Source organism: Heterodontus francisci, chromosome 6 (genome assembly GCF_036365525.1).
Source record: "Heterodontus francisci isolate sHetFra1 chromosome 6, sHetFra1.hap1, whole genome shotgun sequence".
Lineage (NCBI taxonomy): Eukaryota > Metazoa > Chordata > Chondrichthyes > Heterodontiformes > Heterodontidae > Heterodontus > Heterodontus francisci.
Window position 1 is genome coordinate 138,622,888 of NC_090376.1, and position 26,897 is coordinate 138,649,784.

The 26,897-nt window shown below is 40.5% G+C and overlaps 1 protein-coding gene across 1 annotated transcript; it reads right to left on the minus strand.

The window, feature by feature from the left end:
• Window positions 1–4,438: 4,438 nt before the first annotated feature.
• LOC137371039 (SLIT and NTRK-like protein 1) lies at window positions 4,439–7,692 on the minus strand. The gene is made up of 2 exons (XM_068032943.1): window positions 6,886–7,692; window positions 4,439–6,102 (listed from the first exon to the last, which is right to left on the minus strand). The coding sequence occupies exons 1-2, from the start codon at window positions 7,580–7,582 to the stop codon at window positions 4,706–4,708; spliced, it is 2,094 nt and encodes a 697-aa protein (XP_067889044.1). The 5' UTR covers window positions 7,583–7,692; the 3' UTR covers window positions 4,439–4,705.
• Window positions 7,693–26,897: the final 19,205 nt, after the last annotated feature.

The following is a 26,897-nucleotide window of genomic DNA, read 5'->3' on the forward strand; positions in this document are numbered from 1 at the left end:
ATTCTTTCTACAAGCCACACACACTGCATTATATTATTTTCTCTACCCAGCTCATTTAATCTCCTGATGGAAATTTCTGTGTAAATATTTTCTGATCCCAAAACGTAATTACATAAAACCAGCATATTCATCCACTTTCACCACTCATTGCTGAGCCTCTGGGTTGCTATATCTATAGACATTACACTGACCTCAATTCATCCAAACAGGAGCCATTTTTTTGTGTCCCATTAAGTATCCGATCATCTCAGTCCATAATGATCCCTATAACCCTGATCAATATACCAATCTACATAATTAAAGGACTTAATTCTAAGTCAGGAAGTGCTGGTAACACAGGATAGATATGCCAGCATCTTAGAGGAAGGTAGGAACAGGCTGCTTCTTAGGGTGGGGACCTGCAGGCCATGTTGGTCTAGTTTATTTTCCTTCTCGCAGGCTCCTGCAGCCTGCTATGCCAATTATTCATGCTTCCTTCTCTACTTCCCACTACCCTAGCGTGCCCACTTCTGAGTTAGAAGGCGCAAGGTTCAAGTCTTGCTCCATATAGCCCCAATGAGTAGAAAATGGACCTCTGGTTCTGAATGCTAGGTTGATATCTGTAAGAGACTCATGTTCATTGGGTGTGAGTCCTCATCATATGGGTTGTGGAAGTCCATAAAATTCTTTTGCTGCTTAAGACGAGCTATCGTATTGGCTGGTAGAAAGATAATCACAGCCTGTCAGACTGTTAATTAGCCTGTGAATCCTTCCAATACTTCATGATATTCTCCAAGGTAAAATTGTGATGATATGAAAATAAAAATCACATCCCAGCTAGTCACAGGTTTTTCTGTCTTTTGAATGTCTTTAATTTCTCTCATTATGTCACTATTAATAATATTAATATTACTAGCCATTAACTACTGTTCTGTTTTACACATATGCATCTGGTCAGTCATTAGATTTCTTTGTGTGCTCTTTTTCCCTTTTGTTCCCTATTTTGTTCCTTTCTAAATGCTGTTCATCTATGTTATCTTCCAGTTCTAATGAAGGGTTGACCTGATATGTTAATTTGCCTGTTCTCTCTGCAGATGTGCTAAATAGGGCCATTTCTCAAAAACCAATGGATTCCCAGTGCATTAAGCCAAGACTGATTGATTTTTACTCAATGGGAACAATTTGATAAATAGGACAATTTAATTTCAACCATGGTGTCCCAATTAATAGGCTTTTGCTATCACTGTGTTCTGAAAATGATGATACTGTGAACAGACAAGAATAGTCAAATCTATCCCCGCTTCATTATAAAAATCAGAACATCACTAATTTCCTAATTGGTAATGAAATGTCTAATTAGCAAAGGCACCTAATTATCTGAAGGAATTCTACTTTTCTGGAAAATCTCTATTCCAGTGTTAGAATAGGCTTTCATCACAAGCTTTGAAAATCTGCTAACCTTCTCTGACCCTTAAGGAAATCTTGGACTCTTAAGAATTTTGTCCAGAAGAAATTAAAAAGTCAGCTGATCTTTCAAAATTTCCTTCAGTTTTACAATTTTTGTCATTAAACCAGTGCTGTTGGTTGATTGGAAGACAACATCTTACCTGAATTCAAGTTTTCAATGGAAAAACATAGTTTTTAAAAGTAACTCTGGTGCTTTCTGAAAACACTGCAGAGGAAATCAAATCCCCCCTTCCCCCAAACACCCGCCCCACACACACCCCTCTCCTTTCATATACCCGTCCGCCCCCATCCCCCCCACACACCCTCCACACACAAGAACCCCTTTCTCAATACATACCCCCAAACACAGATCCACTCTTGCAAACATACCCACTCCCTCCACACACCTGCTCCACACACACCCTCCCTCACACAATCCCCCTCCCCACACACACACCCTCCACACACACAACCACTCCACACACACCCGCTCCATTCCTTTGTCCAGTTTGCTTTGCAGGAGCAGTAGCAGCAGCAAACATTGTGATGTATCTTAGGAGCAACAGAAGAGAAAATGCGAAGTTAGATAAGAAAAGAACAATTAAGCCCATCTAGCTCATTTTTTCCGGTTGGCTTCACATGCAGCAGTTGCTCAGAATATTTTCCTTAGTCCATATCCTTCTACTCTCTATTAATCAGGAATATCTTTACATCTTTTTTGTGTGCAATGACTCAGTACACATTTTCCGCTTTGGGAAGAAATCTAATTTGAACATTAATTTTAAGTTCTACACAGCTTAAATTTTCTCAGATTATAATAAGGTCCTTTAGGATTCTTCTACCTCCACTGCAATAATTCTTTGATGTCTTTAAAATAATTTAAAAATTGTGGCGTAATACAATGGGCCTTGAAATTACGTTGTGTGAATATTATCAGGCAAATACTTAGCAAGTTTGCGTAAAACTTCTTTGTCTGGAATTTTAATAGAGTCATTAAAACATTTCAATAGCTATTAAAGTAGCAGATGAGGGAATTTCATACAAATGTATTAAATGGTCATACACTAATTTTCACACTGCATAATTTCAAGATCATGATTTTAAAATTAAGTACACAATCTAAGACATATTCCTAACTGTAAAGAAAAATTCTTTACAATATAATATTAGAAAAGAATTACTCTTAGTTCCACTGATGTTCCATTAGATAACTGGTGTGTCAGGTGCAGTATAGAGCCATACTGAACAGGAGTGCCTCAGAATTTAATCCCTGATCTGTGCTTGTTTGCTGATCTCAACTGGGGTAGGTGTAGCAGTAATAAATTGGCCTAAGAACCACAGTTTGGCGAAAGATAAAATCAACCAGGATTGCTCCAAGGCCAGTTGCCAGTGGATCCTGCTGGAAAACGAGAGCATGGATGTCAGTTGATGAAATGACGGAGCTCAATTCTGATGCACCCCATGGTCAAACAGCTTACAGACAAGTGTCGAAACTCATAAAAGAGATGACTTTAGATAATTACTGTAGGGTTGGTTGCCAGTGCTTGTAAAACCCTACTATTTCACTAGTCAGAATTTTTTGACATTACCATTTAGCTGTTTTACATTAATGAAGTACTAAATAAAGATTGTAAGATGGATGCTTGACTGACTTCTCTAAAACAAAGGATGTAATTCAAGTCTGCTTGTTTATAAATTCTGAGGATTGCAATCCAGGTTGTTTTTAAAACAAAGAAGGGATTTTATGAGCTGAGGGACCATTTACTGCCAATAGATTCTATTAACAAGGTACCTGTTGCCAAGACTGCCAGCACTTTGCACTGTCAGTCCAATGTGCTGACCACTTAAGTGACATTGTTGTTCACAGATCAATGCAAAACCAGATGATCATTACTTTTACATCCCGTGTAGAGCCTTCGATGCTTACAGTCAGCTTTGTGCATCACGGATGCTACTAGTTGCTGCAGTCAAGGAAAAATACCATGGTTACTCCAGAACATTTTGGAAAATTTCAGGGTCTCCTAAAGTTTAAACAGCTGCAAAACATTCAAATAAAATGGTGATTGATAAATATTTAACACTATGCATAAGTGTGACCAAAGCTCTTCATACAGATGAGAATTCTGCTCTGATGAAGGCTAAATAACTAAATCAGTCTTCAGATTAAACCAGTCATTTTAATGTTGAAAAATTTTACCATTATAAAACTCTAAAATAATCCTATTAAATGTCCTCTAAGTGCCACCTCCGTAGTAGTTTCTGTTTTATTATGTTACATAACGATGACTTGAACAGAATAATTTACATCATATCACTGATGCAGCTTGAGCAATTGAGTGACATTAATTGGTCATGCTTAAGTGTACTTTATATATTTATTCCCAAAATTAAAAAAAAAATTCCATTGGCCATTTTAACTCCTTTACCACGGTACAAAACATAGTAACTACTCTGAAATTTAGATGGAAATAGGCATTAGCAAATATAAAATAACACCCAAAAACATGGAAAAATTCATAATAAAAATAAATAGTTACTAACCATGCACAAACAAATATGGCCTAAAACAAGATGAGCTTGCAGCTTACACCTTATCTAAGCAATAATAGCACAAACTGCACAATTTATAATCACAGCAAAAATAAACAGGGAAGGTCATTGTGATCGATACTGGATACATGACTTCATAGAATACAATTAGTACTCATGAATGGAGCATAGTAATAGCTATTTCCTCCAGCTATGAGGTGTATCCCTGTGGTGTTGAGTTCATGCATGACATGCATCACTTGTTTCTAATTAGACAGTTCTGTACAATACATTCATGCGTTCGTGCAACTTTACAACTGTAAAACCTAAATGCTGTAATCTACTTCCCCTTTTTTTGTATTCTTTTTACAATTTTCCCATATCTCCAAGCGACAACAAATCTTCTTTATATTTTTTATACAACCGATTAATTGTCATTTACATTCGGAATATCAACATGAAAAAAGCACTGAAAAGCACAACATTACCGCTTGTGCTTTCTTCCGAAATGCATGTATGTTTCACAGCGGGAGAAAAATGATTAGTTCTAAAAGTTATATGCACTTCCTTAGCGTGTGAACTTTCTATTTTCATTAGAAAGCTGAATTCAACATTCTGTTGCAGAATTTTAGCAGAAGCCTATAGTATCATTATTTACATCAGGAGCTTAACCATCAATGTCAAGTCCTCATCTCTGGACAATGTGCTGTTAAGTCACACACTACATTTTCAGCATTTCATTTCATGAAGCCTAGTCTGAAAGGGAGTGTGTAACACAATCGTATACCCTGTGAGGTCCCTCTGCATGGTAAGGCCCATTGTGCCAGTAAGAATCACACACTGTTTGCAAGGAGTTAATTTCTGAAGCAGAGGAGTTGGTATCTCTTTTTCTCGATCTCTTACGATTTCTCAGGATAAACACCAGCATGCCAACAACCGTAAAGGCAGATGTAACAAAGACAAGTAAAAGGCCAGGTACCAGCACCGAAATAGAAACTCTGCTGGTCTCCAAATAGGGATTCACATGAGTCCCTGTCTCTGCTGATATGGTAATGTTACTCGATGAGGAAAATGTTAGATGGATTTTTGCATACAACTCCGGGCACATCAGCTCATTGCTTATAGATTTAATATCTCTGTCCCAAAATTGTTCAGGAGATGCACATTTTAATTCACTCACAACAACATCAGTGCCCATCCTCTCAACCCACTGCTTGAAAGCTATGATGTTACATGAACAATCCCATGGATTTCCATGAAGGTCGATCTGCACAACTGAAGTTAGCTGATTCAAAACACCAGTGACTGGGAGATACATAAAATAATTGGTGTGCAAACTTAGCTTGGAGAGGGAGACAGAAGAAAACACATCAACAGGCAAAGACTTCAACAGATTGTTATGTAAAAACAATTCTCTCAAATTTGGCATCCAGTTAAATGTTCCTGGTAGGATCAACTGAATTAAATTGAACTCCAAATTCAGGTACTCTGTATTTTGCAACCCTACAAACATATCAGGGATGAGAGTTTCCAAGTTATTATTATCCAGATACAGCCAACGCAAATCAGTGAGGTTATGGAAAGTGTTGTTTTCTATTAACTTTATGGCATTATTTCCCAAATCCAACAAAGTCAAACTGTTGTAGTCCAGGAAATGAGTTTTCCTTATGACTTCTATATTGTTCTGTCTTAGGAACAGTTCCTGTGCTTTTACTGGTTTGGGCTGGAGGTCAGCCATACTTTCAAGCTTGCTGCCCCTGCAGTTAACCTCAAGACCTGTTTCAGGGCTATTGATAGAACAGCTACAAGCTTTTGGGCATCCAGCTAATAAAAGGGGATTACTACTGCCATTCGGTACAACAGCATTGGCCGAAGGTCTTGTCCTCAGTTGCCAGTTTCCGCGTGGCTTTTGACCTCTTGTGTTTACTGATGCTGAAGTTGGTGATCTGGGATGCTGAACGGCAGGAGTTGGAGGCAGCCCAGAAGCCCCTTGAGCAGGTGGAGCAACAAGACTTAAATCATTATCAATCTTCCAAGGGCATAAATCGTATTCGGATGTTTCATTTAGGTCGTTTCCTTGTAATCGCAAGGGTGCCTCACAAACTACTCTTCCAATCAAGGCTGAATGAGAGATGTGTTCCAGCCATTCTTGAAGGGAAAAACAATATATATTGGAGATGGTCCTGATATTTTGTTATAATAACCATTGTTTGCTACTGCCACATTGTTAAAATATATATTACAAAAATATCTTGTCAAGATTATTGTGCAAAGTATTAACATAGTAAGTATTTATATTAAATTCCAAAATCAGTTTTGATTATAATCAGCACAATTTCATCCAGTTAAAATTTGCTGATGCAACAGATTGAAAGCATTTGGAACCAGCAACATTTCATCACTCCGACTTTCAATTTTACCAACTCTTTGATGACAAACAGCAAAAGTAACAAACCATGAAATTAAAACTATCATGGGGGATATGTAGAATACTACAGGAAAATGACTGATAAAACCATAAGACTAAATCTTGAGAATTTGTGCTCTTTGGTGCTGCTGCTACAAGAGACATCATCAAGGAGGTACACAACTGGAACTCCTGAATATTATGAGCTGGAGCTGAATCTCAACTCACCGCGCCTCCTTTTTGCCTCTCAAGCTATTCTGAATTAAAACTATGTGGGTTAGTTCTGTTCTGTGCAGAGAACTCATATTCTTCAGGCTTGGCACAGATTGTCAGAACTTAATGTACCCCCTTATAGCTGCCATCTATGAATACAGACAAACCAGTGCTATTTATTTTGCTTGGAGCAGCTTTCATTTCAAGCACCGTTTTACCCAACTACGCCATCTAGCGTTCATAATTAGTTATTATTATTATTAGCCCTTTTCTCACCCCCTTCAATTCCAATGTTAGTCTTTCCACCTCACCTTTAAGGGGCAGCAGATCACAAGTGCAGTCCCAGGGGTTGTCCTCCAGCAGGATCTCAGCCACCCCGGGGATCAGTTCCAAAATCCCTTCGTAAGGCAGCGTTTTGAGCCTGTTTCCCCGCAGATCGAGATGTGTGATGGGCACATTCTGGAAGAGATCAGGCGGTAGGGAAGTGATGAGGTTGTCATTTAAAATCAGAACCTCCAGCTCGTTGAGATCCCTGAAAGCCCCGGGGTCGATGTCCCTGAGCAGGTTGAAATCCGCCTGCAGGTACTCCATATCATCCAGCCCCAGAAACGTGTGCCTCCTAAAGCCTTTAATCTTGTTGTTGTTGATGTGCAGCCGTTTCACCAACTGCAGCCCGAGGAAAGCCCCCGGGATGATGTCGTGCAAGCCGTTGTTTTCCAGGTGCAAAGTGACCGCGTTGTAAAAGTTGGCGAACTCGTTGGGGAAGAGTTTGGACAGCGAGTTGCTGTGCAGGAAGAGTTGATAGAAGCGGGAGGTGGGCGCACTGAAATGCTGCAGGTTGGAGATGCCTCTCCTCTCGCAGTCGATATGCAGAACGCCTTCCACCTCGGTGCAGGAGCAGAGCTCCTCGCAAAGGTCCGTCGTCGGATTGCCCCAAGCCAAGCCCAGAATGATATGCAGCAGCACAAAGCACGGCAGCATTTTCAGGCAGTAACATTTGCCTCCCATTTCATGCCTTTGAATTGCTTTCAGCTAAATTGCAAAACGAAAGATTTGCTGCAACAGCTTCGAGCCCGAAAAGTCTTTTAACAGTTGCTTAATGTCAATCCAGACAGAAGTGTGTCGCTGCGTAGCACCAGAAGAAAGGCAACACTATGCGAAGCCCTGGTAGTTTTCTAAGAAGAATAGGCATTGCAAAAAATTGCAAACATTAAGCAAGTACAGAAACAGGCATTACAATCCGTTATGATCACACCGCTCTCTTGCTTCCTCGCCCGCCGTCCCCCGCAGACAATACATATATAATCCAGATTCACTCAGTTGCACTTGGCACCTGATCCCATGTCCCAGGCTGGCTGCTGAGCACAACGTGCTGGAGAGAGGAATTCTGCAATCTCTGCATATTCCGCCAGCCTCTTTGCCTCCTTTCTCTTTTTTGGAGGGGTAGTGCTGCTCAGCTGCTCTGATGGTTCCAGTTTGCTGCCCGCTCGAAGAACTAACACCCTCTGCTGAGCCGGTGCGAGCAGAATTCCCGTCTGATCAGGGAATCGGTGGAAGAAAAATCAATTCGCACAACCCAGCCAAATGTTTGGCATCAAAGCTGTCGATCCGTTTATCAGCCTCAACAGATTTTACTTGGAGCAAAATTATTTCCCCCACCTTCTCCTTTCTGTCCGATATCTCTGCTGGCAAAGTAGATTTTGACGATGTGTTATTTTATCCAGAGCTTGGATTCAATTACAGAGACAACGCGTCAACTGAATATCAGTAAGGGGTAATTATATCTCTCGCTATTTCTGTTCAATGCAGAAAACTCATTATTTTCCCTCCTCTCTCTGAGCAGTGCATCTCTCTCGGACACTTCAGCAATGGTCTGGATCAGAAGGGAGTGTTTGGTTAAAAGGCTACCAGAGAGACTGTTAACATAGGTCTTACACGTATGATTGTCGGGCTATGTTATGTGCGTATGTACATTGAGTATTAGGTTCAATGCATGCACGCAGCTGTGTATTCCTTACGTACAGCACCCAGGCGTGTGTCAGTCCATACATAAACCGGACGCCCCCACGCTAAAAAAAACGAATGACACTATTTTAGCAACTTTTCTTTGTAAGTGGGTTGCAATTCAGCTAACTTCACTTTGCAATATCAGGATTTGAAATGAATGCCAACTGACAAGTCCGGTGTTTGAGAAAATCGCAGTGCAATGGTTAAACCCGGCAGCATTCGCCTGTAATCTACTGAACAAAAGCCCCAATTGTGTTTTATGTCGTGGCCACACTGAGCAGGGCGCTCTCGCAGTTGGGCTGCGGGACACAGCTGATGTTCAGTTTGATTTTTTTTTCTGTCTGTTGGTTCTTGCATGATTTCCCTTCGCCTGTGCTTTAAAAGCTGAATTAGCCGTTGTGTAACCAGATGCATTGATTTAACTCAATTTTAGCAAATAGCTGCCGCATTTCATTGTATCTTGAACAGTAAAAGATTGTGAAAATGACGGGAAAACAGCGCCGAACCAACTATTGTAACGTTATAATAAACATTGAGTACACAACCATCTGATAGCTTTCTATTCTGGTGCAATTTGCAATGTGAACGAGAAGAGCAAATAGTAATTAACTTATCCGCCCCCCCCCCCCCAAGTTAAATTGGATCTATCGAATACTGTCATTTTTAGTGCTCTCCAGTTCTACTATTATAATCTTTGAAACCTGAGGGAAAAGTGACATTGCTTCTTATTACCATTTTTTATATCATTGTGTCAACATTTAATCAGATCGGGAATCTTCATGATAGAATAGAGACTGCCATGAATGATTCCGATTGCAGAGCCAAAAGTGGAACGCGAAGATAATATTTAATAATCCAAACTGCGTCTTGCAGAAGGCGTTTATACGAATACTATTTCTGATGTTCAGTTACTGTCTATGCAGGATTGAAAATATATTGTTTGCTGAAAATTAATGCCTGCACATGATATTTCAGTAGAACTGCTCAGTGCATAATGTACTATTAGCAGCAAAATAATCAGTAAGAAAAATCCGGCTTTGACATTCCCCTGCAGTGAAGTCACCTGTCAAAAATCAAATCTAATGATTATAATTTTAAAAATACTGCTCTTCTGAAAATCTCCATGGAGTTTCTATTGACAGGAAAAGTTGGACTAATTGATGCAAAATTGTAAAAGCTTGCAAAAAAAAACCCCACAAATAAACATTTGTCCTAACATTAATTTAATTTACTGAAGGTTTAATCAATATATTGACATGTATAAGGAAGTATTGCTTAGGTAGATTATTTATAACTTTGAAGTCCTTCCCAGTTTAGCAAAATATGTTTTGTCTTTCTAATATTACACTTGAGATTTGTTACAAATCCTGCAGATTATTTCACAGATATAGAGAATTCCTGAACTATAATAAAAATAGTAGAGTAAGAATAGATTTTAAAAGACAGAGAGATGCCATAACAGCCTACGCTATGCTGCTGCAGCAACTGCAAAGGCAACCTGAACCAAATGAAGATTGATGACAAACAAGGAAAGTTAATAATGAGAGGGTAGAGGCTGATACAGCACATGCAGTCTGCACAACAGCAATTCATACAGGAAGGAAACTGTCACCTCTGCATTACTCAGCTCTTCGTATTTTTATGTATATAACCCAAACTAAAAAAAAAGAAACCAGCTTAAAGCATTCCCATTCTGTTGTACTTAAAACTAGTCCACTGGTAAATATAGCAAACATTATTAAAATGCAGTTTACTGCAAAAGTCATCATGCTTAATGCAAATGGTTTATTGAATTGGCTCTTGAAGCAGTCTGCTGAAATTAACCATGACTATGGTCTATATTTAACTAATTTCAGAGCTGATGATTTATATCACCAAAGGCAGCTAATGCTATCTTTCAGTTTATTTCACCACATACTGTACACAGATCAGTAAGTATTTGTAAGCTTAATTATTGTCAAACTGCTTCTATTTGAGCTGACTGTGAGTTTCTAAAAAGGCTTAGCTGGGATAGCCTGGCAACTGCAGTATTGGATTTTAGACTGGACACTTACATTTTGATTGCTAGTCTTCACATTTTTATTTAGAGAATTTGAGAGGATCATGGGATGGAGGGATGTAAAAAATCATTGTGTGGTGAAATATGTAGCCCTGCCAATTTGCCCTGTGCAAGAATGCTTCCTGGCGGAAAGGCAAGTGTAGCAACAGTGAGAATGGTATTACCCACTCTCCCAACAAAGAAAGATACTCTGGACAGTAGGGCAATAAGTTGGGAAGAATGGAATGGAGCTTGAAAATAACTTATTATCATGAGTTGATGTAAATTGTTATTCAGTTTCTATCTATTAGAATAAAATATAATGTTTAGAATCTCACAGTTCATTGGAAACCTGCATTAAGATTGCTCACTAGATAAGTGACAGGTATAACATTTTGAAGACAAGGGACTGCTCGGTTGTATTGTTGTCTTCACCCAAAATCGGACAAACCAGCACAAAAGGTTGAGGAATTTCAAGCACAAGTTAAGTCCAGTGCAAATCAATTTTCCGCAATCTTTTCCACTAGTTTAAAAAAATATTGTTTTAGAGGTTGTCCCTGCCCACAAAACTGGCTGCCCTCAAATCAAATTAATGACCATGGTGTGTTTCTGTTAAATGCACCCATTTGTAGGCTTTTGAGGAGGCATTAAAAGTTAAGCTTTTTTTAGGCATGTTTTAAAAGTTTCTGATTGTTTTTGATTTACTAAAGAAAACTGACTACAGTGCACCAAGGTAACTAGTAAATAGTTCTGCATAGTTTTTTAAAGTCATTTTCAGTTTTTAAAATAAGTTTACTCACAGACGGTGAACTAGACACTGATTAAAACTGCTTATTTTTTGTGATAAACCCATTTTTAGCTGTTAATAAAACTGCACTCAAATATATCAAGGAATATTTTTAATGCAAAATTAAGTTCTAAAACGCAACGCAATTGCACTAGTTGATAGAAGATTTTATGTTCACCGATATGCAAATAAGTTTGAATCGAAACTTCAGCAAAATAAATCTTAAATTTTGGGAGATTTTGAGTGCAATTTAGAACCCTATTGCTGATTGCACCCAATGCGGAAACTCTTGGCCATATTGTTTCAATATGCAAGCAGTGGAGAAACCATGCAATATTATTTAGAAATCTTATAATAATGCATCTTAGTTGAAGGGCCAAGGGCCATTGTGCAGAACACCATTAAAGAGACTAGGAGAGCAGTTGAGGTAAATCAAGAAGTAATGCATCTTTTTATTAGTAATGATAATGTATCTTTATTACTGTTACATATGCAGAGCAAAAGTCACAAATCTACAGAAAGATTTATTTAAGGTTGTTTTGTAGATGTGTGCCTTACAGTAGTCCTCATTTTAACACAGAACTCCATCAGAATAGAAGATGCATTATGGTCCATCTGGAAGGTCATATAGTTCAAAACATGCCATACTATTTTATACATATCAATAGATTCTTTCACAAAAAAATCCTTCCCTCTTCAATTTGCTTATATTATTCACCTCAACTCTGGACCATGGCAGCATGCGGCCGGGAGACTGTACATTCCAGCTCATCTGGATAGGCCCCCTCAGTCTCCCACATGAACTTGGCAGGAAGAGGCAACTGGGAATAAAGGAACAGATCCCAGCACTCGAGAAGTGGTTGTGAGGAGGTTTGGGAAGCCCTTGGACCTCATGGTAAGGATAGGGGAAGCCCACAGCAGGGGAGGCCTAAACTTTCCCTATGGGCCCAAGGGAAGCACTGCTCTTGGCCTCATAAGGAAAGCAAAGAATAATGACACTAGCTCTTCTTGCCACTAGGTTGGCCTTAGAGGCTTCTAGTTAAAATTGCAGCTTTACCCCGATGGGGTCATTGACACCAGATGTGCATATCTAAAGAAGAGCCTCAGTAGCTTCCAGTTGGTGTCCTTTGCACCTGCTCAGAGGAGCAAGTTATGATCGGAACCTGTGGGAAGTCAGCAGGATTGGTGTGGGTAAGTTCTACGGATCATTTTAACTGCTCATCAGGTTTCTGCTGGGTGGACAAGGTTAAAATCAGCCCTCAAGTGCGAGTGTACCACCCAAATTACCTGTTTCATGCCTGGTGAAGCTCAGCTACTGTTGCAGGAGTTTAGAACATGGAGGGTTGCTTTCTTTTCCAATCCACATATCATTCCAGAGTAAAATATTGCAGCATGCCTAGTGGAATATGATTCAGGTTCACTGCTGAATGCACTGCCAGCATAACTTGAGGCTAGATGCAGAAGATGATCGCACTTCTTAAGACAGCTGTTAATGTAAGACTACCCAACAGTACCAGTTATCAGCTAAATTTCTGGAATGTTTTTTCTGTCAACCTGTTTCCCATTTACTGCTGGTCCATGCTAAACCCTCTCACAGCCGTACAGTTCTACCACTGTTGACCAAATATATCCTTACTCCAGCAAAGCACATCTTTAAGCTGCTGCATACAATTGAAATCCTTGGCAACCTAACGATGTCAAGGGGCTTCACACGTCTGAGGATTGTAGCACAGCCTGTCTGCATGATACTTAATGACTTATTGATACACAGGGTGAGCTGCAGGTTGAGCACATGTCTGCTAGTGTGCATGTGCTCCTTCAGTTTACAGCATCTAAGGATCACTTCAGTGACAAGATGACATGGAATACAAATGAAAGGACCTGAACTTGAGGAACGTTCAGATATTCTAATTTTTGCACTTTATTGGAAGAGATTATCCTGGACATCCTTGCATAGAAGAGTATGGACAGAATAGGACAAAGCAAGCCATATGTTTTTCTCAAACTCAGATAAGTATGTCTGGTTTCCCATATCAATCACTGACAGTATCATGTAATGCGAGCTCTGCATTATGTATCCTGGGGCCACTACTTTGGTGTTTTCTCCCTTTTCTGTCATTGTCGGACTAGAATAGCAGCCTGTTTGCACTACCAGCAGCCCAGAACTGAACAGCATGCTGCAGCACCCTGCATCTTCAAATGCTTGCAAGAACGATCCTTGGGAATGCAGCGAATGAGCTTAAAACAGTAGCACTAAATAGTTTATAGATGAGAAGGAATTTATGGTGGTGACAGAGCAAGTGTAGAAACCTGCCTCCTGGATGGCTAAGTGCATACCATCAATGACCCTTTGTTCATAAGAAATGTCACAGTCTGTTGAAGTTGGCCAGCAATGTCATCTGCTGTTATGCAGTAGATAAGCAGAAACAGGTGCTGACTGTGTTCCCTGATAGATCAGTTCAATACATACATGAACATCACATTGGCTGATTCTGCAAGTGATCTGTGATTCCCTATGCTGGTTGGAAGGAGATGGAGGCAAAAACATTGAGTATGGTGGCCTTGTCTGTCTCTGTTGGAGATCGGCTAAGTTCCCTTACAAGAGATGACATAGCTGGCTAACTGACTTTGTCTTGTTCTGGAGCCTGCAGAGACAGTTGTCTCAGTCATAGGCAATGTGTGTTAATGTCTGCAGGCATGGCTGGTAGTATCATGGTGAGTATATGGGCATTCCAGCATAAGTATCTGCTGATTTCTCTTGCATGCCTTCTTTAATCCTGTATATGTTAGCATTGAAATACTGCAGTTGGGGCATTTAAAAGCAACCTGTCATCCTGTCATTAATGTGGAATTATCCTACTAACCAGCATGGGTCTCAGCACCATGGAAATAGATAGCCTATTACTCATTCAGCTGGAGTTATAGTTTGTATTGTATTAAAAGAGCTCCTTTTCATGTTCACATTTTTGACCATTTTACTGTTCTGCTGACCTTTGGTAAATATTTCAGGTAGTGGGCTTCCAGGGTTTTTGCAAACAATACTCATCTGTTTGTACATCTGCATAAACATTCAAAAATGTTCTGATGGCGCATAAAAGCAACGGAATTCAATCAAAGAGCAGAAAGTACAAGAAAGATAAATTTCATTAAAAAAAACAGAAAAAGTCACTGAAAAATAAATAATTCAGCATGTCTTTTCCCCTTTAAGAGCTTATCTCTGCAGGGAACTTTTCTTTGTCTCTACTGCATATGAGCAACCTGAGTGCACAGTGCAATCCCATTGCAATCAATGGAAGTTACGTATACTCAGATTTCCATACGTTAGGGCTTATTTAAATATTAAAATAAATTCTCGCACATAATGTGAGCATTAAGATCTCGTGAAAAATTGCATTGGTGGGATTTCTGTGAGGAACTGGCAGGAAGGTGCCATGTTGAATTCAGGTCCCTGCCCATGCATATATTACCAGCAGGATTGAAAAGGCTGTCTGAAAAATTCATCTGCTGTAACAGATTGTTCTTCATCTAAGTATATTTTATCATGACATATTATCGGTTGTATTAGAGAATGGATAACTTATTATAAAATGGATATCAGTGTAGCCATAGATATCATCCTTGTTTTCTCTATCAAGGACACTTCATCTTAAAGTTGAATATAGCTTTCAAATGGGCTTGATGACCATTGCATATATTAAATGTCATAGATCACTGTACAGCGATTGAATAGTTTACTTTTTAAGTAAAGTTTAGCCTTTAAAAAAAAGAGTGCATAACGCAGTACGGAACTGCTGTGCACTAAAGTAACACTGCTTTTTTTTCTGAGCAATTTTCTTGGTATTCGTTTTTCCAGGGTAAGTTATGTCGCTGGATTGTAGCTTACAACGCTTTGTAGACACACAGCATGACACTTTGCAGGAGGAGAAAACTGGCCCTTACTATTTTATTCTTGTCTTCATTTGTTTCTGTGTTATGATCCCAGGAGACCAATTATGAAGCTGCATTGTCAAAGGATGTTGAGCTGTCCACAGCCCTGGCCACATGGTGCCCCCTGGTGCTACCTTCGTAAAGTAGAGAGCTGTTTGGCTTCGAGCATTGTCCTGAATGAAAAAAAACATTCATCCTATAGAAGAAAAAGAAACCAGACTGAAGTCTTTGAACTGGTGGGCAATAACACTGAACACAATTTCTTACATCATAAAAACAATTTCTAGAAACCGAGTCTCATTACACTCATTGTATGGACATAAAACAAGTGCAACAAGACCCAATTTCAGGGACCAATATCCAGAAAACATCCAACCTGAAATTGGGTTAAGCTATTTTTCAGGCCTCCCTGGTGCCCACCTGAAACAGGCATTGGGTCCCTTAAATATGTAAATGAGAGGCCTAATGTCTAGTTTAGGGCCCCTTACAGAAACTTGATTGAAATTAGTGGGGCTGGCAGTAGGCTTATTCGGCTCAGGATTATTAAACAACGATGTGGCAGCCAACCAAAGGTAAAATAATTTAAAAACAAATCTTCTTGTAGATCCAAGTGGGACATGGATTCTTCCCTGTCTCCACAATTGTCCTCAAGGCCCATTCTTGTTGCCTGCCACAACCAGCCCCTCCTGGGGATTGACTTCAGGCCTATCTATGCAGGTGTGGCAAATGGCTTGACAATTGTACTCCACAAATGTACAAAGTTTCTTTGGAGGTGCGAAAGGCCCTGGCCATTCGCGCATAAAATGTTAGCGAGCCAAGGTCCAATATCGTGATGGTCTCGGGCCTCTTGATTGGGGTGTGTGTTTTCTGCAGTGTCAAGTCTGGGCCCAAAGATGTCAAATGCCTGAAACAAATGTCAAATATTTCTGAGTATTTCCTACATAGAACTTGACAGTAACCATATTTGACTAAGGTTGGCACATACATTTGGGACTGAATTTTGGCTTGATGGTGGGGGCCCGGGCGATGGGCTGGAAGGTAGGGGTTGACACCCACCTCAGCGCCATTTTAGACCTCTGGCCAAATTCCACAGCAAGCAGCCGCTTAACTGCCGTCGTTGGGGCCCCCATCCCTTTAAAGACAGGGATCCTGTGCTCTTGAGCTTCCAGCCAATCAGAGGGCAGGCAGCTCAGTAGTACTGACAGTGCCACCAGGAGCTAGTACTACAGGAGGCCCGAGACCAGGACCAGTGCTGGAGTCCCAGACCTCAGGTAAGTGTGGCAGGCTCGCTGGGGACAGTCGGCAGGGCTTGGTGGTGGGGGGGGGTTGGGGTGGGATGGGGGGGTTGGTGGTGGTTGTGGGGGGTGATGGTAGATGTTGAGGGCACGGGTGTTTGTGGAGGGTTGGCCTGTGCCACTGGGGGTATTCTTTGAGCCACAGATTGCCCACGGAGGAAGCCTCGCCACCCTCGCCCACAGGGAGGCCACCTTGTTTTACTGGGTGACCTCCCCATGTGGCGGGGCTCCCACCAGTGGCTGGCAAAATACAAAGGCGATGGGAAGAAGCAATTAAATGGCTATTAATTAGCCACTTAAGGGCCTCAATTGGCCTCTGAGCGGGAAGGCCAACTTCGGTCTTCTCCACGCCCGACAAAATCATATGGCCTTGGGAAGGCGATGGGCACTCCACCCCATGCCTTCCCTCACTATTTTTATGGTCCCCGCATTTCCCAGCTCGTCTCCCAAAGGCCCTTAAAATTCAGCCCTTGGTCTACTATATAATGGGGCTGTAAGTTGTGAATTAATGGCTGGCTTAGTTTCTCTGCATAGTTGGTTCTCCCTGTCAGCTGCAATTGTGGGAAGTACCAAATGGAGATTAGATCCTTTCCTGGAGGTAGAGAAGAAGTCTTGGAGGGAGAATATCTTTACTGTCGAATACATCATAGTGGCTGATTATGCAGAAACACAAATAGAGGTTTGGGAATGGGGCCTCTGCCCATCCATTCAACTAGGGCATAATGAGTGTCATTGAGAAATCTAGGGCAAAAATTCACATATTGTATATTTTTCTGTTGGTAGATTGATGACCAAATACTACTTTGCTGCATGGGTTGATATATTGATCTGTTCTAGATGGAGATTACAAGTTTCCAATGTTTTATTTGTGACATTGGAAGTTGATTCAAGGCGTTGGAAAAACTTCAATTTAAGTCATTAACTGGGATTTTTAATCTACTTTAAAACTGCTAAAGTCTTAAGTAAATCCAGCTACAGCAAAGCAACACTGCAATGTCTTCTGGAAGCTGCCATCATCCTTTCAGATAAGGGACCCGATTGCCATCCATTTCAGTTAAAGAAATCTCTTGTGCCTAGCTGAATAGTGTAATATACTGGCCTAGCTGATACTGGTTCACACATACACATGCATGAGAATAACCTAGCACCAATAAATACATTACACTGACAATTACAGGATATATTATCACTGGTTTTGGATACAGCCAGCCACCAATCCCATTGTGTAAATCTACTGTTGTCCTCTGCCTGAGCAGAAACTATACTTAATAAATAGAACACAAAAGCAAAGGCGTTTATACAAATTTGCTGTATAATTTATATAAGTGTAAATATTTGTATACCACATTTATTTTCTGGCCTTTTTTCTTTGCTCACCCTGTTAGTATGTGATTGTTCCCTCTGTACTCCCATTCTAGCAGCTGGAAGGTGACCTAACCAAGTATGGACCTTCAGATTGTTCATATGAACTGGTGCAGAAATCAGCTGAACATTCTGATGGTAGTAGCAGGACAAAGAATGTTTGAAATGTTAAGGAATAGAGTTCCATGCCTCAAAAGTGAGGCATGAGAAAAAACAGAGAAAAGGCTGTTTCAGCATCAGACACAAGCTAGTAGAATGAGTTCTTGTGGACTCTGCATTGTCCTACATAGCCTATTGGTGCAGCAATTTCTTGTGGTTGCCATACGTCTGTCTGAGGGCAGCAAAATATCCATGAAGAGAGCAAGATCCTTAAGATTGACTACATTCTACAACAACAACTTGCATTTATATGGTATCTTTAATATAGAAAAGCATCACAAAGTACTTCATTCTCTGTAACATTATTTGATCCTAGCTGTAGACCTTCCTGGGTTGTATTTCCCATATCAGACATAATAGCAAACAAAGCAGCCACAAAAGTAGTGTGGAAACATAATCTTATGTTCATAGCCTAGGTCCAGCACACCACAGATGTCAGAGATAAAGGTCAATCAGAAATATGAGAATTTAGCTCAGAGATGGACATCTATAAGAGGGATGTCTCTAGCTTGCTCCTCCTCTGTGCCACCACAGTGTGTATGGTGTTGGTGTTCTACTATTTGATTTGATAGAAAGTAAAGAAAGAGCTTACATTAATATAGCACTTTCCACATTGTCAGAACATCCCGAAGCACTTCACAACCAATTAATAACTGTTAATATGTAGCCATTGTTGTTACATAGGCAAAGGCAGCAGCCAATTTGCACACAGCAAAATCCAATTAGCTGCAATGAGATAAATGATCAGCTAATCTGCTTTGGCCACATTGGTTGATAGATAAATGTTGATCAGGACACCAGGAGAACTCTCTTATTCTTCAGATAGCACTTTTATGGCCACCTGAGCAGGCAAATAGGGCCTGAGCTTAATGTCTCAGCTGAAAGATAATGACTCCAATATTACAGCGCTCCCTCAGTGCTACAGTGAAGTGTCAGCCTAGATTATGTGCTAAGTGCTGGAAGTGGGGGCTGACTCGGAGGTGAGCGTGCTATCACTGAGCCCAGCTAAACACTCAAGTACAGGAATGAAGAAACTTTAATTTTCAATAAAAAGGATGGCATCACTATTGATATTGGAATACAGTAGATCAATTTCCAAAGAAACTGCCATGGAGTTGCAATGTATCTTCCAGTGACAATGGTGAGAGCTTCTCTTAGATTAGATTAGAGATACAGCATTGAAACAGGCCCTTCGGCCCACCGAGTCTGTGCCGAACATCAACCACCCATTTATACTAATCCTACACTAATCCCATATTCCTACCAAACATCCCCACCTGTCCCTATATTTCCCTACCACCTACCTATACTAGTGACAATTTATAATGGCCAATTTACCTATCAACCTGCAAGTCTTTTGGCTTGTGGGAGGAAACCGGAGCACCCGGAGAAAACCCACGCAGACACAGGGAGAACTTGCAAACTCCACACAGGCAGTACCCGGAATCGAACCCGGGTCCCTGGAGCTGTGAGGCTGTGGTGCTAACCACTGCGCCACTGTGCCGCCCTTCTTTTGCTTGGGTCTGTATCTCACCAGATAAAGAGTGGAACTTTTCATGTATAGCATTCTATATAGATAATATTACCTGTAATTAACTGTCACATACACATGAGCAACAAGGAATTCTTTGTACTGATACCCACCTGTCGAGTAACCAAATATCTAACTTTAAGTTATCATGATCGAACAAACTGAACCAGCCACACTCCAGAACTCACACTGCAGCAGAAAAAAACTTATAACCATCAGCTAGCACTGGCACTGAGCCACCTGTAGCTTCAAAACATCAAGAGTTATCACACATGACCACTCACACAGCATGGAACAGCTAGTATCTCCATTAGCTGAAAGGGGTGAGGGATTAGATGTTCTAGGCCCACGTTTGTGATGGGTCTTCACTCATTCCTGTACTTGATGTTTAGCTTGGCTCAGTGATGGCACACTCACCTCTGAGTCAGAAGATCCTGGATTCCAGTCCCCACTTCCAACATTTAGCACATAATCTATTTGACACTTCACTGTAGCACTGAGAGAGTGCTGTAATATTGGAGTCATTATCTTTCAGCTGAGATTTTAAGCTCAGGCGCTCTCTGCCTGTTCAGGTATACATAAAAGATCCTGTGGTGCTATCTGAAGAATAATAAGAAAGTTCCCCTGGTGTCCTGATCAACATTCATCCATCAACCAACATGGCCAAAGCAGATTAGCTGATCATTTATCTCATTGCTGTTAGTGGGACTTTGCTGTGTGCAAATTGGCTGCTACCTTTGACTATGTAACAACAGTGGCTACATATTTACAGTAATTAATTGGTTGTGAAGGATGTTCTGACAATATGGAAGTGCCATATAAATGTAAGTTCTTTCTTTCTTTCATATCAAATAGTAGAACGACAACAGCATGTGCACAATCTTGTGCCACTCTGCAAATTGAGCTGGTGATCTTCTTGTAGCTTTGCTTTGTTGCATTGTTGCATGTGCATTAGGGGATGGATGTTTTATGAGAGTGGAATATAATGCTGCCATCCTGCTCAAGACTTCTTGAAATGTGAAGTCCACCACACTGTTGATGAAAGTTGCCTTCTCGCTAAATTTTTCCATCATAGCAGTGAGATTCCCACTTAGCACATTTGTATTGGTGAAAAGTTAATTTCTTACAGGAGTCAAGAAACTTGTTTCCTGCTCATTAAGGTGCTAAACTGTGACAATAATTACTCTGCTGTGATTGATTTAAATGGTTTATTGAACTTGAAGAAATAGTGGAGAGTGTGGCATCAGTGGGAGCAAACTTTATTATCCCCATTTGGTCACAAATTCTTGATATTTGACAAATAAGTTTTCCAGAGATCTAAGTGAAAAATATGGGGAAACATGTTTTTTCTTAAAAAAACAAAACTCATAAAATAAGAAAAAGAAAGTAATTTATCCATAATGTGCAGATGTCATGAATAGGAAACCAACATCTGTTTATCAACAATTCATTTGGGAAATGGTCCGATTGCTGAAGAAGTTATGTAAAATTCTAATTAATCTTATCGTATTGTGTATGCAATTTTTAAAGTTTCATTTTAGATTTACCCATAAAACAGCAATAAATTAATCAAAACACCCCAAACTCTAATGTTCTCCCACACCACACCTCAGGAAGAATATATTGAACTTGGAGGGCGTGCAGTGCAGATGCACCTGAATGATATCAGGGCCAAAAGGGTTAAAATATGAGGAGTTATTACATAGACCAGTCTTGTATTCCTGTGAAGAAAGATTAAGGAGTAATCGAATTGATGCTTTTAAGACGGTCAAAGGAGTTGATAGGGTAGATGGAGAGAAACTATTTGCTGTAAGCTATGTCAGTTGAAAATGTAAACAACTGAGCTTGGTAGATTTTTGTTAGGCAAGGATATTCAGGAAACAAGGTGGGCAGATGGCGTTAAATACAAATCAGCCATAATCTAATTGAATGGTGGAACTGGCTAAGGGGGATGAATGGCCTACTCATTCCTATGTTCAGAAAAATAATTCAAATTTGAAATAGAAACAGAAAACACTGGAAATGTTCGGCGGAGAGTTTCATCTGTTGACTTTTTAAAATTAAAATAAAACCACCCAGTTTGCAGTTACAGGCAGTGGCAAAATACTGGATTCTACCGATTCTCTGGCAAGCCTAATAGACTGGGCAGCAAATGCAGACAACAAAACTAGACGAGCGCTGCTCATTTTTTGTGGGACCTCACTTTAACGCAATGCTTTTGCCTGGAACGTGGCAGATGAAAGCATTACAGCCTGCGTTTTCTAAATCCTGTGCATGCCTGGACTGAATGCACATCTTGGTATACATCTGAAAGGAGAGGTAAACATTTCGGGTGCAGGCCCTTCCTTTAGATTTTAACTCCGAATTCTTCCCTGAGCTGTCTCGCTGATATTATAAAAAATGAGATTCAAGTGTGCTTTGAGAAATACTCCAGCAAGGCACTATCAGCTTCTCTATCACAAATTAGGAGACTTGCTGTGATGATCAAAACCCCAGTTTTCAACCAATGTGTGTCAAAAAATATTAGAGTTAAAAGGACTTTCTATGTCAACAGTGCCAAAAATAAAAAAAGGAAACTGGGAATTTAATAACCTTTGGTTCTGTGTTTCTATTTGATTTAACTTATAAATTCTTTGTCATTAGAAAAGTTGCTAAATGTTGTTAATGAGTAGCTGAATGGTTTGTATGAAAATATGTTTGTGCTATGTGATATGAAACATCCAGAAGTAGTATACAGCAGTGGGTTTGTCACACCCTATAGGATAAAGTTGGGAGAATTACTTGCCCAACTGGGCAAACAGATATAAAAGACGTGCAGGACCCAGTTACAGTTCCAATTTGCTGCCCCTAGATGTTGCTATTGTACTTTGCATGCAATGTACAAAGTGTGGTAGTGACAGAAAATTGGTTATTAGGCAGGTAGGTTAGGCTGCAGTTATACCTGCACATTGGCATTGAGGCGGAGTAGTTTAACAGCCCATCAACTTGGTTGGACCCTGGAGTGTATTAACATAAGAAATGTGGAAACACCTTCATTGGTTGTAGTATACCCTTAGCCCTATCTGAAACCACAATTCAGTCAGAGCTCCTTTGTCACTGAGCTAAGTGTCATATACAATTAGCAACATAGCTTGTGTAGACTGTTAGTGTATCATGCTCTACAGATAAATCTTCCTTATTGGTAGTTGCAACATTACAGTACCCTAAGTTTCTTACTTAGAAATTCAGGAGATAAAATTCAGTCTTTATACGTGTTCTATCTGACATTGGTTTCTGACCATTTCTATCAATTTCTGCAGGACATTGTTGAAGGGGGAACCTCCATCCTACTAAGCAAGGTAAAGCACAATTGTAGCCAGGGAGATAGGACCCTGAGAGGAGTACACAGGATGTAAGGAGACATACACGGTGCTCACTTGAGGGTTAAGTCCTGGTTCAGGCGATGAACCCCTCAAAAAAAAAAGGAAACAACATTGTGTATTTCATGGCCTCCTTATAAAGGAGCATCCGAGGACACATTTTTCAGGGACTTGGCAGTCCCTCTATGTGGCTTGAATCCACTATAATTATCAGCTTCCTCAGCCAGGCAGGTGCCTGAAAAATGCCTCCAGTGGCACAGACACCGGCTGCCAATATTTAAGTAAGGTGAACTCCTCCTGGTACCACTTACTCAGTAGATCACCAGGGAGCTCATCCTGTCACTTATGTTGTGATGTCTGCCCTGCTGTGTTGTTTATATCCTGAAAATTGCTGTTGGTGAAACGGTTTATGCCAAGAGAAATTCAGCAGTACTATCAAGCAGTCTTGGACTCTTATCATTACTTTGCATTCCTGTCTAGTTTATGCCTGTCAGAAAATTATTGTTGCACTGCAGAACTTGCTGTGTGCTATAGTACTTATGCTGTTGTTGTGCTCATTCATTCCACTATTATTGCTTGTTATGGGGGAGACCACAATATCCTAACCTTTGCATTTGCACATCGGATCCACAAATTCCATTAATATGCTTTAGGAAGACCTGTAGACAACCTCAAACATAGGAATGGCACAACCTATGGTGGCACTGCCTATGCTGGGGAGGTGACTACCATCATTTTCTTTTTCTCTGTTTCCTTCCAGGCTAATGCAGGGGACATCAGGAGAATCAGGTAAATTACAGTTTGTACAGAGATCAATGAGATGACTAATTCTTTATCCAGCCCTTCACTTTTATACTAAATAGCAATAGCAGCATGACAGGTCTGTCTGGTTTCAATGAGCAGCTGGCTTCTGAATGTACAGGGGATAATTAATGACACCCATGTGGCCATCCCTGGCCTCCAGCTATAATTCACTGGTCCACATGAACAGAAGGTGATTCAGCTCCATCAGTGTGCAGCTGGTCAAGTGACCATAAACACCTTGTCTTGCTGGTCAATACCTTTTTCCAGTTAGCAACCACCCATTATTTTGCATCAGCCATCTGTGGCAGCCTCATTTGAAAATGAAGGGAAATTGGAAGGATAATTCCTTGGAGACTAAGGCTGTTCTTGGATAATGATATCGTTGCAGCCCTCAAGGACAAAGGCAGAGCTCAGATAGCCCATGCAACTCTCAAGATCATGCTTGAGCACTGTCAGGTTTCAATATTTTTGACATTTTCCTTTGTGTAGAGGATTCTGGGACTGAGTTGTACTTAGGCATTGCATTTTAAAATAAAGTGAATTTTCGCAGGTTTTGAAGAATGTATATTAAAGTCAGACAAATTAGGTAGGAAGATGTCACACTCAATCTACATCAGGCTGATACAATAAAAATCTACTGTCTCATTCCAGCATCCCAGGTGACCAACAAATGTTTACAGTTGTAGGCTCATAGAATCTTACAGAACAGAAGGAATACATTTGGCCGATTGTGCCTGTGCTGGTTCTTTGAAAGAGCTGTTCAATTTAATTTCACACTCTATGTTTTGCCCCATAATCCTGAAAGTTTGTCCTCTTCAAGCATCTGTCCAATTGCCTTTTAAAAGTTCCTCTGGAATCTGCTTCCACCACCCTTTCAGGAGTGCATTCCAGATCTTAAAAAACCTCTGTATGAAAAAAAAGACCTAATTTCTACGATATTACTTGATTAAATGATTGTTATTGTGGTGAAGATTCATGTGAACATGGCTTGAGGTACCTGTGAACCTGGGAGGAGGAGTAGTTGATAGACCTGCTGGTGAACTACAGTCAGAATTAACAGAAAAGACAACCCATAACCATAGGCATTTACATTTTAACAAAGGAATGGGAGACACGTCTCTTTATCTGGGGCTAGAAGCTAAAAATGCAGGAGGCCAGATCCTGTTGTCTGGAATGAAAGGCATGCCACAAACAGGTCAGCTCACAGAAGGGACAGGGTGCATGGTTTATTCCCACCCACCATTTCTAAAGAGGGAGGTGAGATGAGGTTAATTGGAATTTGCTTTGACTGTTACTCTGTCATTCTCTGCTGCATGCTCTACAACATTACTATACAAATAAGCCTAACCTTAGAAGAGGAGGAGGATAATCAAGGTCAGTGCAGAAGGCAACCATGAGGATGTGGCTTCTGAAACACTGGTGCTGCCAAGAAGACTAGTGTACTGTTACCACCAGGTGAGAAAGAGGTCTATGGTTCCCTTTCAACCTTCACCTGCTCTTACTGTAACAAGGTTTTTTTTTAAACACACTGTTTTTAGCTCCCCCTTGGTTAATCCTTGTTCACCACTTTTCAATTATAAGGCAAAGAAACGAGCACAAACAGGCTTTCTTAGGTTTAAAGAAGAAAGGTGAAATATTATTAAACCTAAACTCTAAATTGGTTGATGCCTACGGATACACGTCGCGCCCATGCTAGCATGCATACGTGATACGCACATGCAAATAGAGACAGAAAAGAGCAGAAGAAAAATTAAAGTGGAAAGGTTTGAGGTTAATATTTGAAGAGATGTTGTTACAGTTCTTCGAGCTCACTTTAGAGTCCTTTTGTAGGTAGATCTTACATTTTGTTGGGGCCCAGTATTCTTCTTAAACCTTGATAACTGTAGGAGACATTTGTCTCTTGGTGTTCACGTGTCTTCGGTCGATTTTTGGAGTTCCATGAGAAAGAGATGGGAGCAGACAGGAGAGGCTGTGGGGAGCCAGCCAGGAGAGGTCTCTTCCAATCCAGGAGCAAAGAGCTTTCTGCCAGCTCAAACACTGTATCTCTAATTCAAAACTCTCATTCAAACTCTGCAACAGCCAGTTAGTCATGTGACTAACTGGTCTGACCATGTCTGTTGTGGATTGAATTGGAGCAGGGAATAGCTCCTCTGTCTACAAGAAATGTCTGTTAATATGCTCAAATGTCTTTCCACTCAGGGGCTGGCAACCCCTTGTAACAGGCCTTCTCTTCCCAGCAACAATTTGAAATTTAATGTCCAACTGACAAAATTAATGTGCCTCATTCTTGGCAGGTGAGGGCCTGCATGACAGTACCAAGTTTCATACAAGGTACATGGAGCTGAGTTCCTGCGCAGCCCCTTTAAGGAACCTGCTTCCCATACATACATGCATAGGAAGGTTACCCAAGACAGCTTCAGAAATATTGACCTCAGCACTTCCCACAGATCATCTTCCGGTCCTTCTCTGCTAATTGTAACTTATGGAGTCTCTGCAGCCTGAGATATATTTAATTGTTTGTATGTTTGATTTTTGAGTTTGCTTATTCATTCTTCTCCAGGTGGAGACTGGTTGGTCACCACTATGCTTTTCGTTTTCAATTGTCTCTAATGGTCACATCAGGTAACCAAGTACTTCATCAGCTTTCAGTGCTGACTGCTATCAGAGAGGCCAGTATTGAACAGAGAAAGGAAATGCATCTTTGGAGTTATTCTAAGGTTTAGAGGTCAGACAATTGACTTGTCGTGGTAACTTGTGATCTCAGTTGATGGCATGCCTCCAATTTCCTTTCAGTTTTGCAAATGCAGGAAAAAGCTCACTGAATGTGTGAAGGTTCCAGCTCAGTGTCTCTTTATTCCACTGGCACCAAACAGGAAAGTACACTCATGAAGGTTAATCAGCAGTGTTTGTTTCACAATGAGATGCAGGAGTGCCTTGTTTCAGCAAGAGTGTAGGTTTGTGATCCTGAACCTTTTTCTCTTGACCTCTTATCCCCACTCTTCACGAGGGTGTTTTAGACTTAAATATGGTACTTGAAGCATCTCCAGAACAAAG

Bases quoted from the DNA above. Each gene is read 5' to 3' on its own strand.
- LOC137371039 (XM_068032943.1), bottom strand. From the start codon at position 7,582: ATGGGAGGCAAATGTTACTGCCTGAAAATGCTGCCGTGCTTTGTGCTG. The intron at 6,103-6,885 runs GTGAGGTGGAAA...TTTCCCTTCAAG, and splicing joins TGATCTGCTGCCCCTTAAAG to AATGGCTGGAACACATCTCT.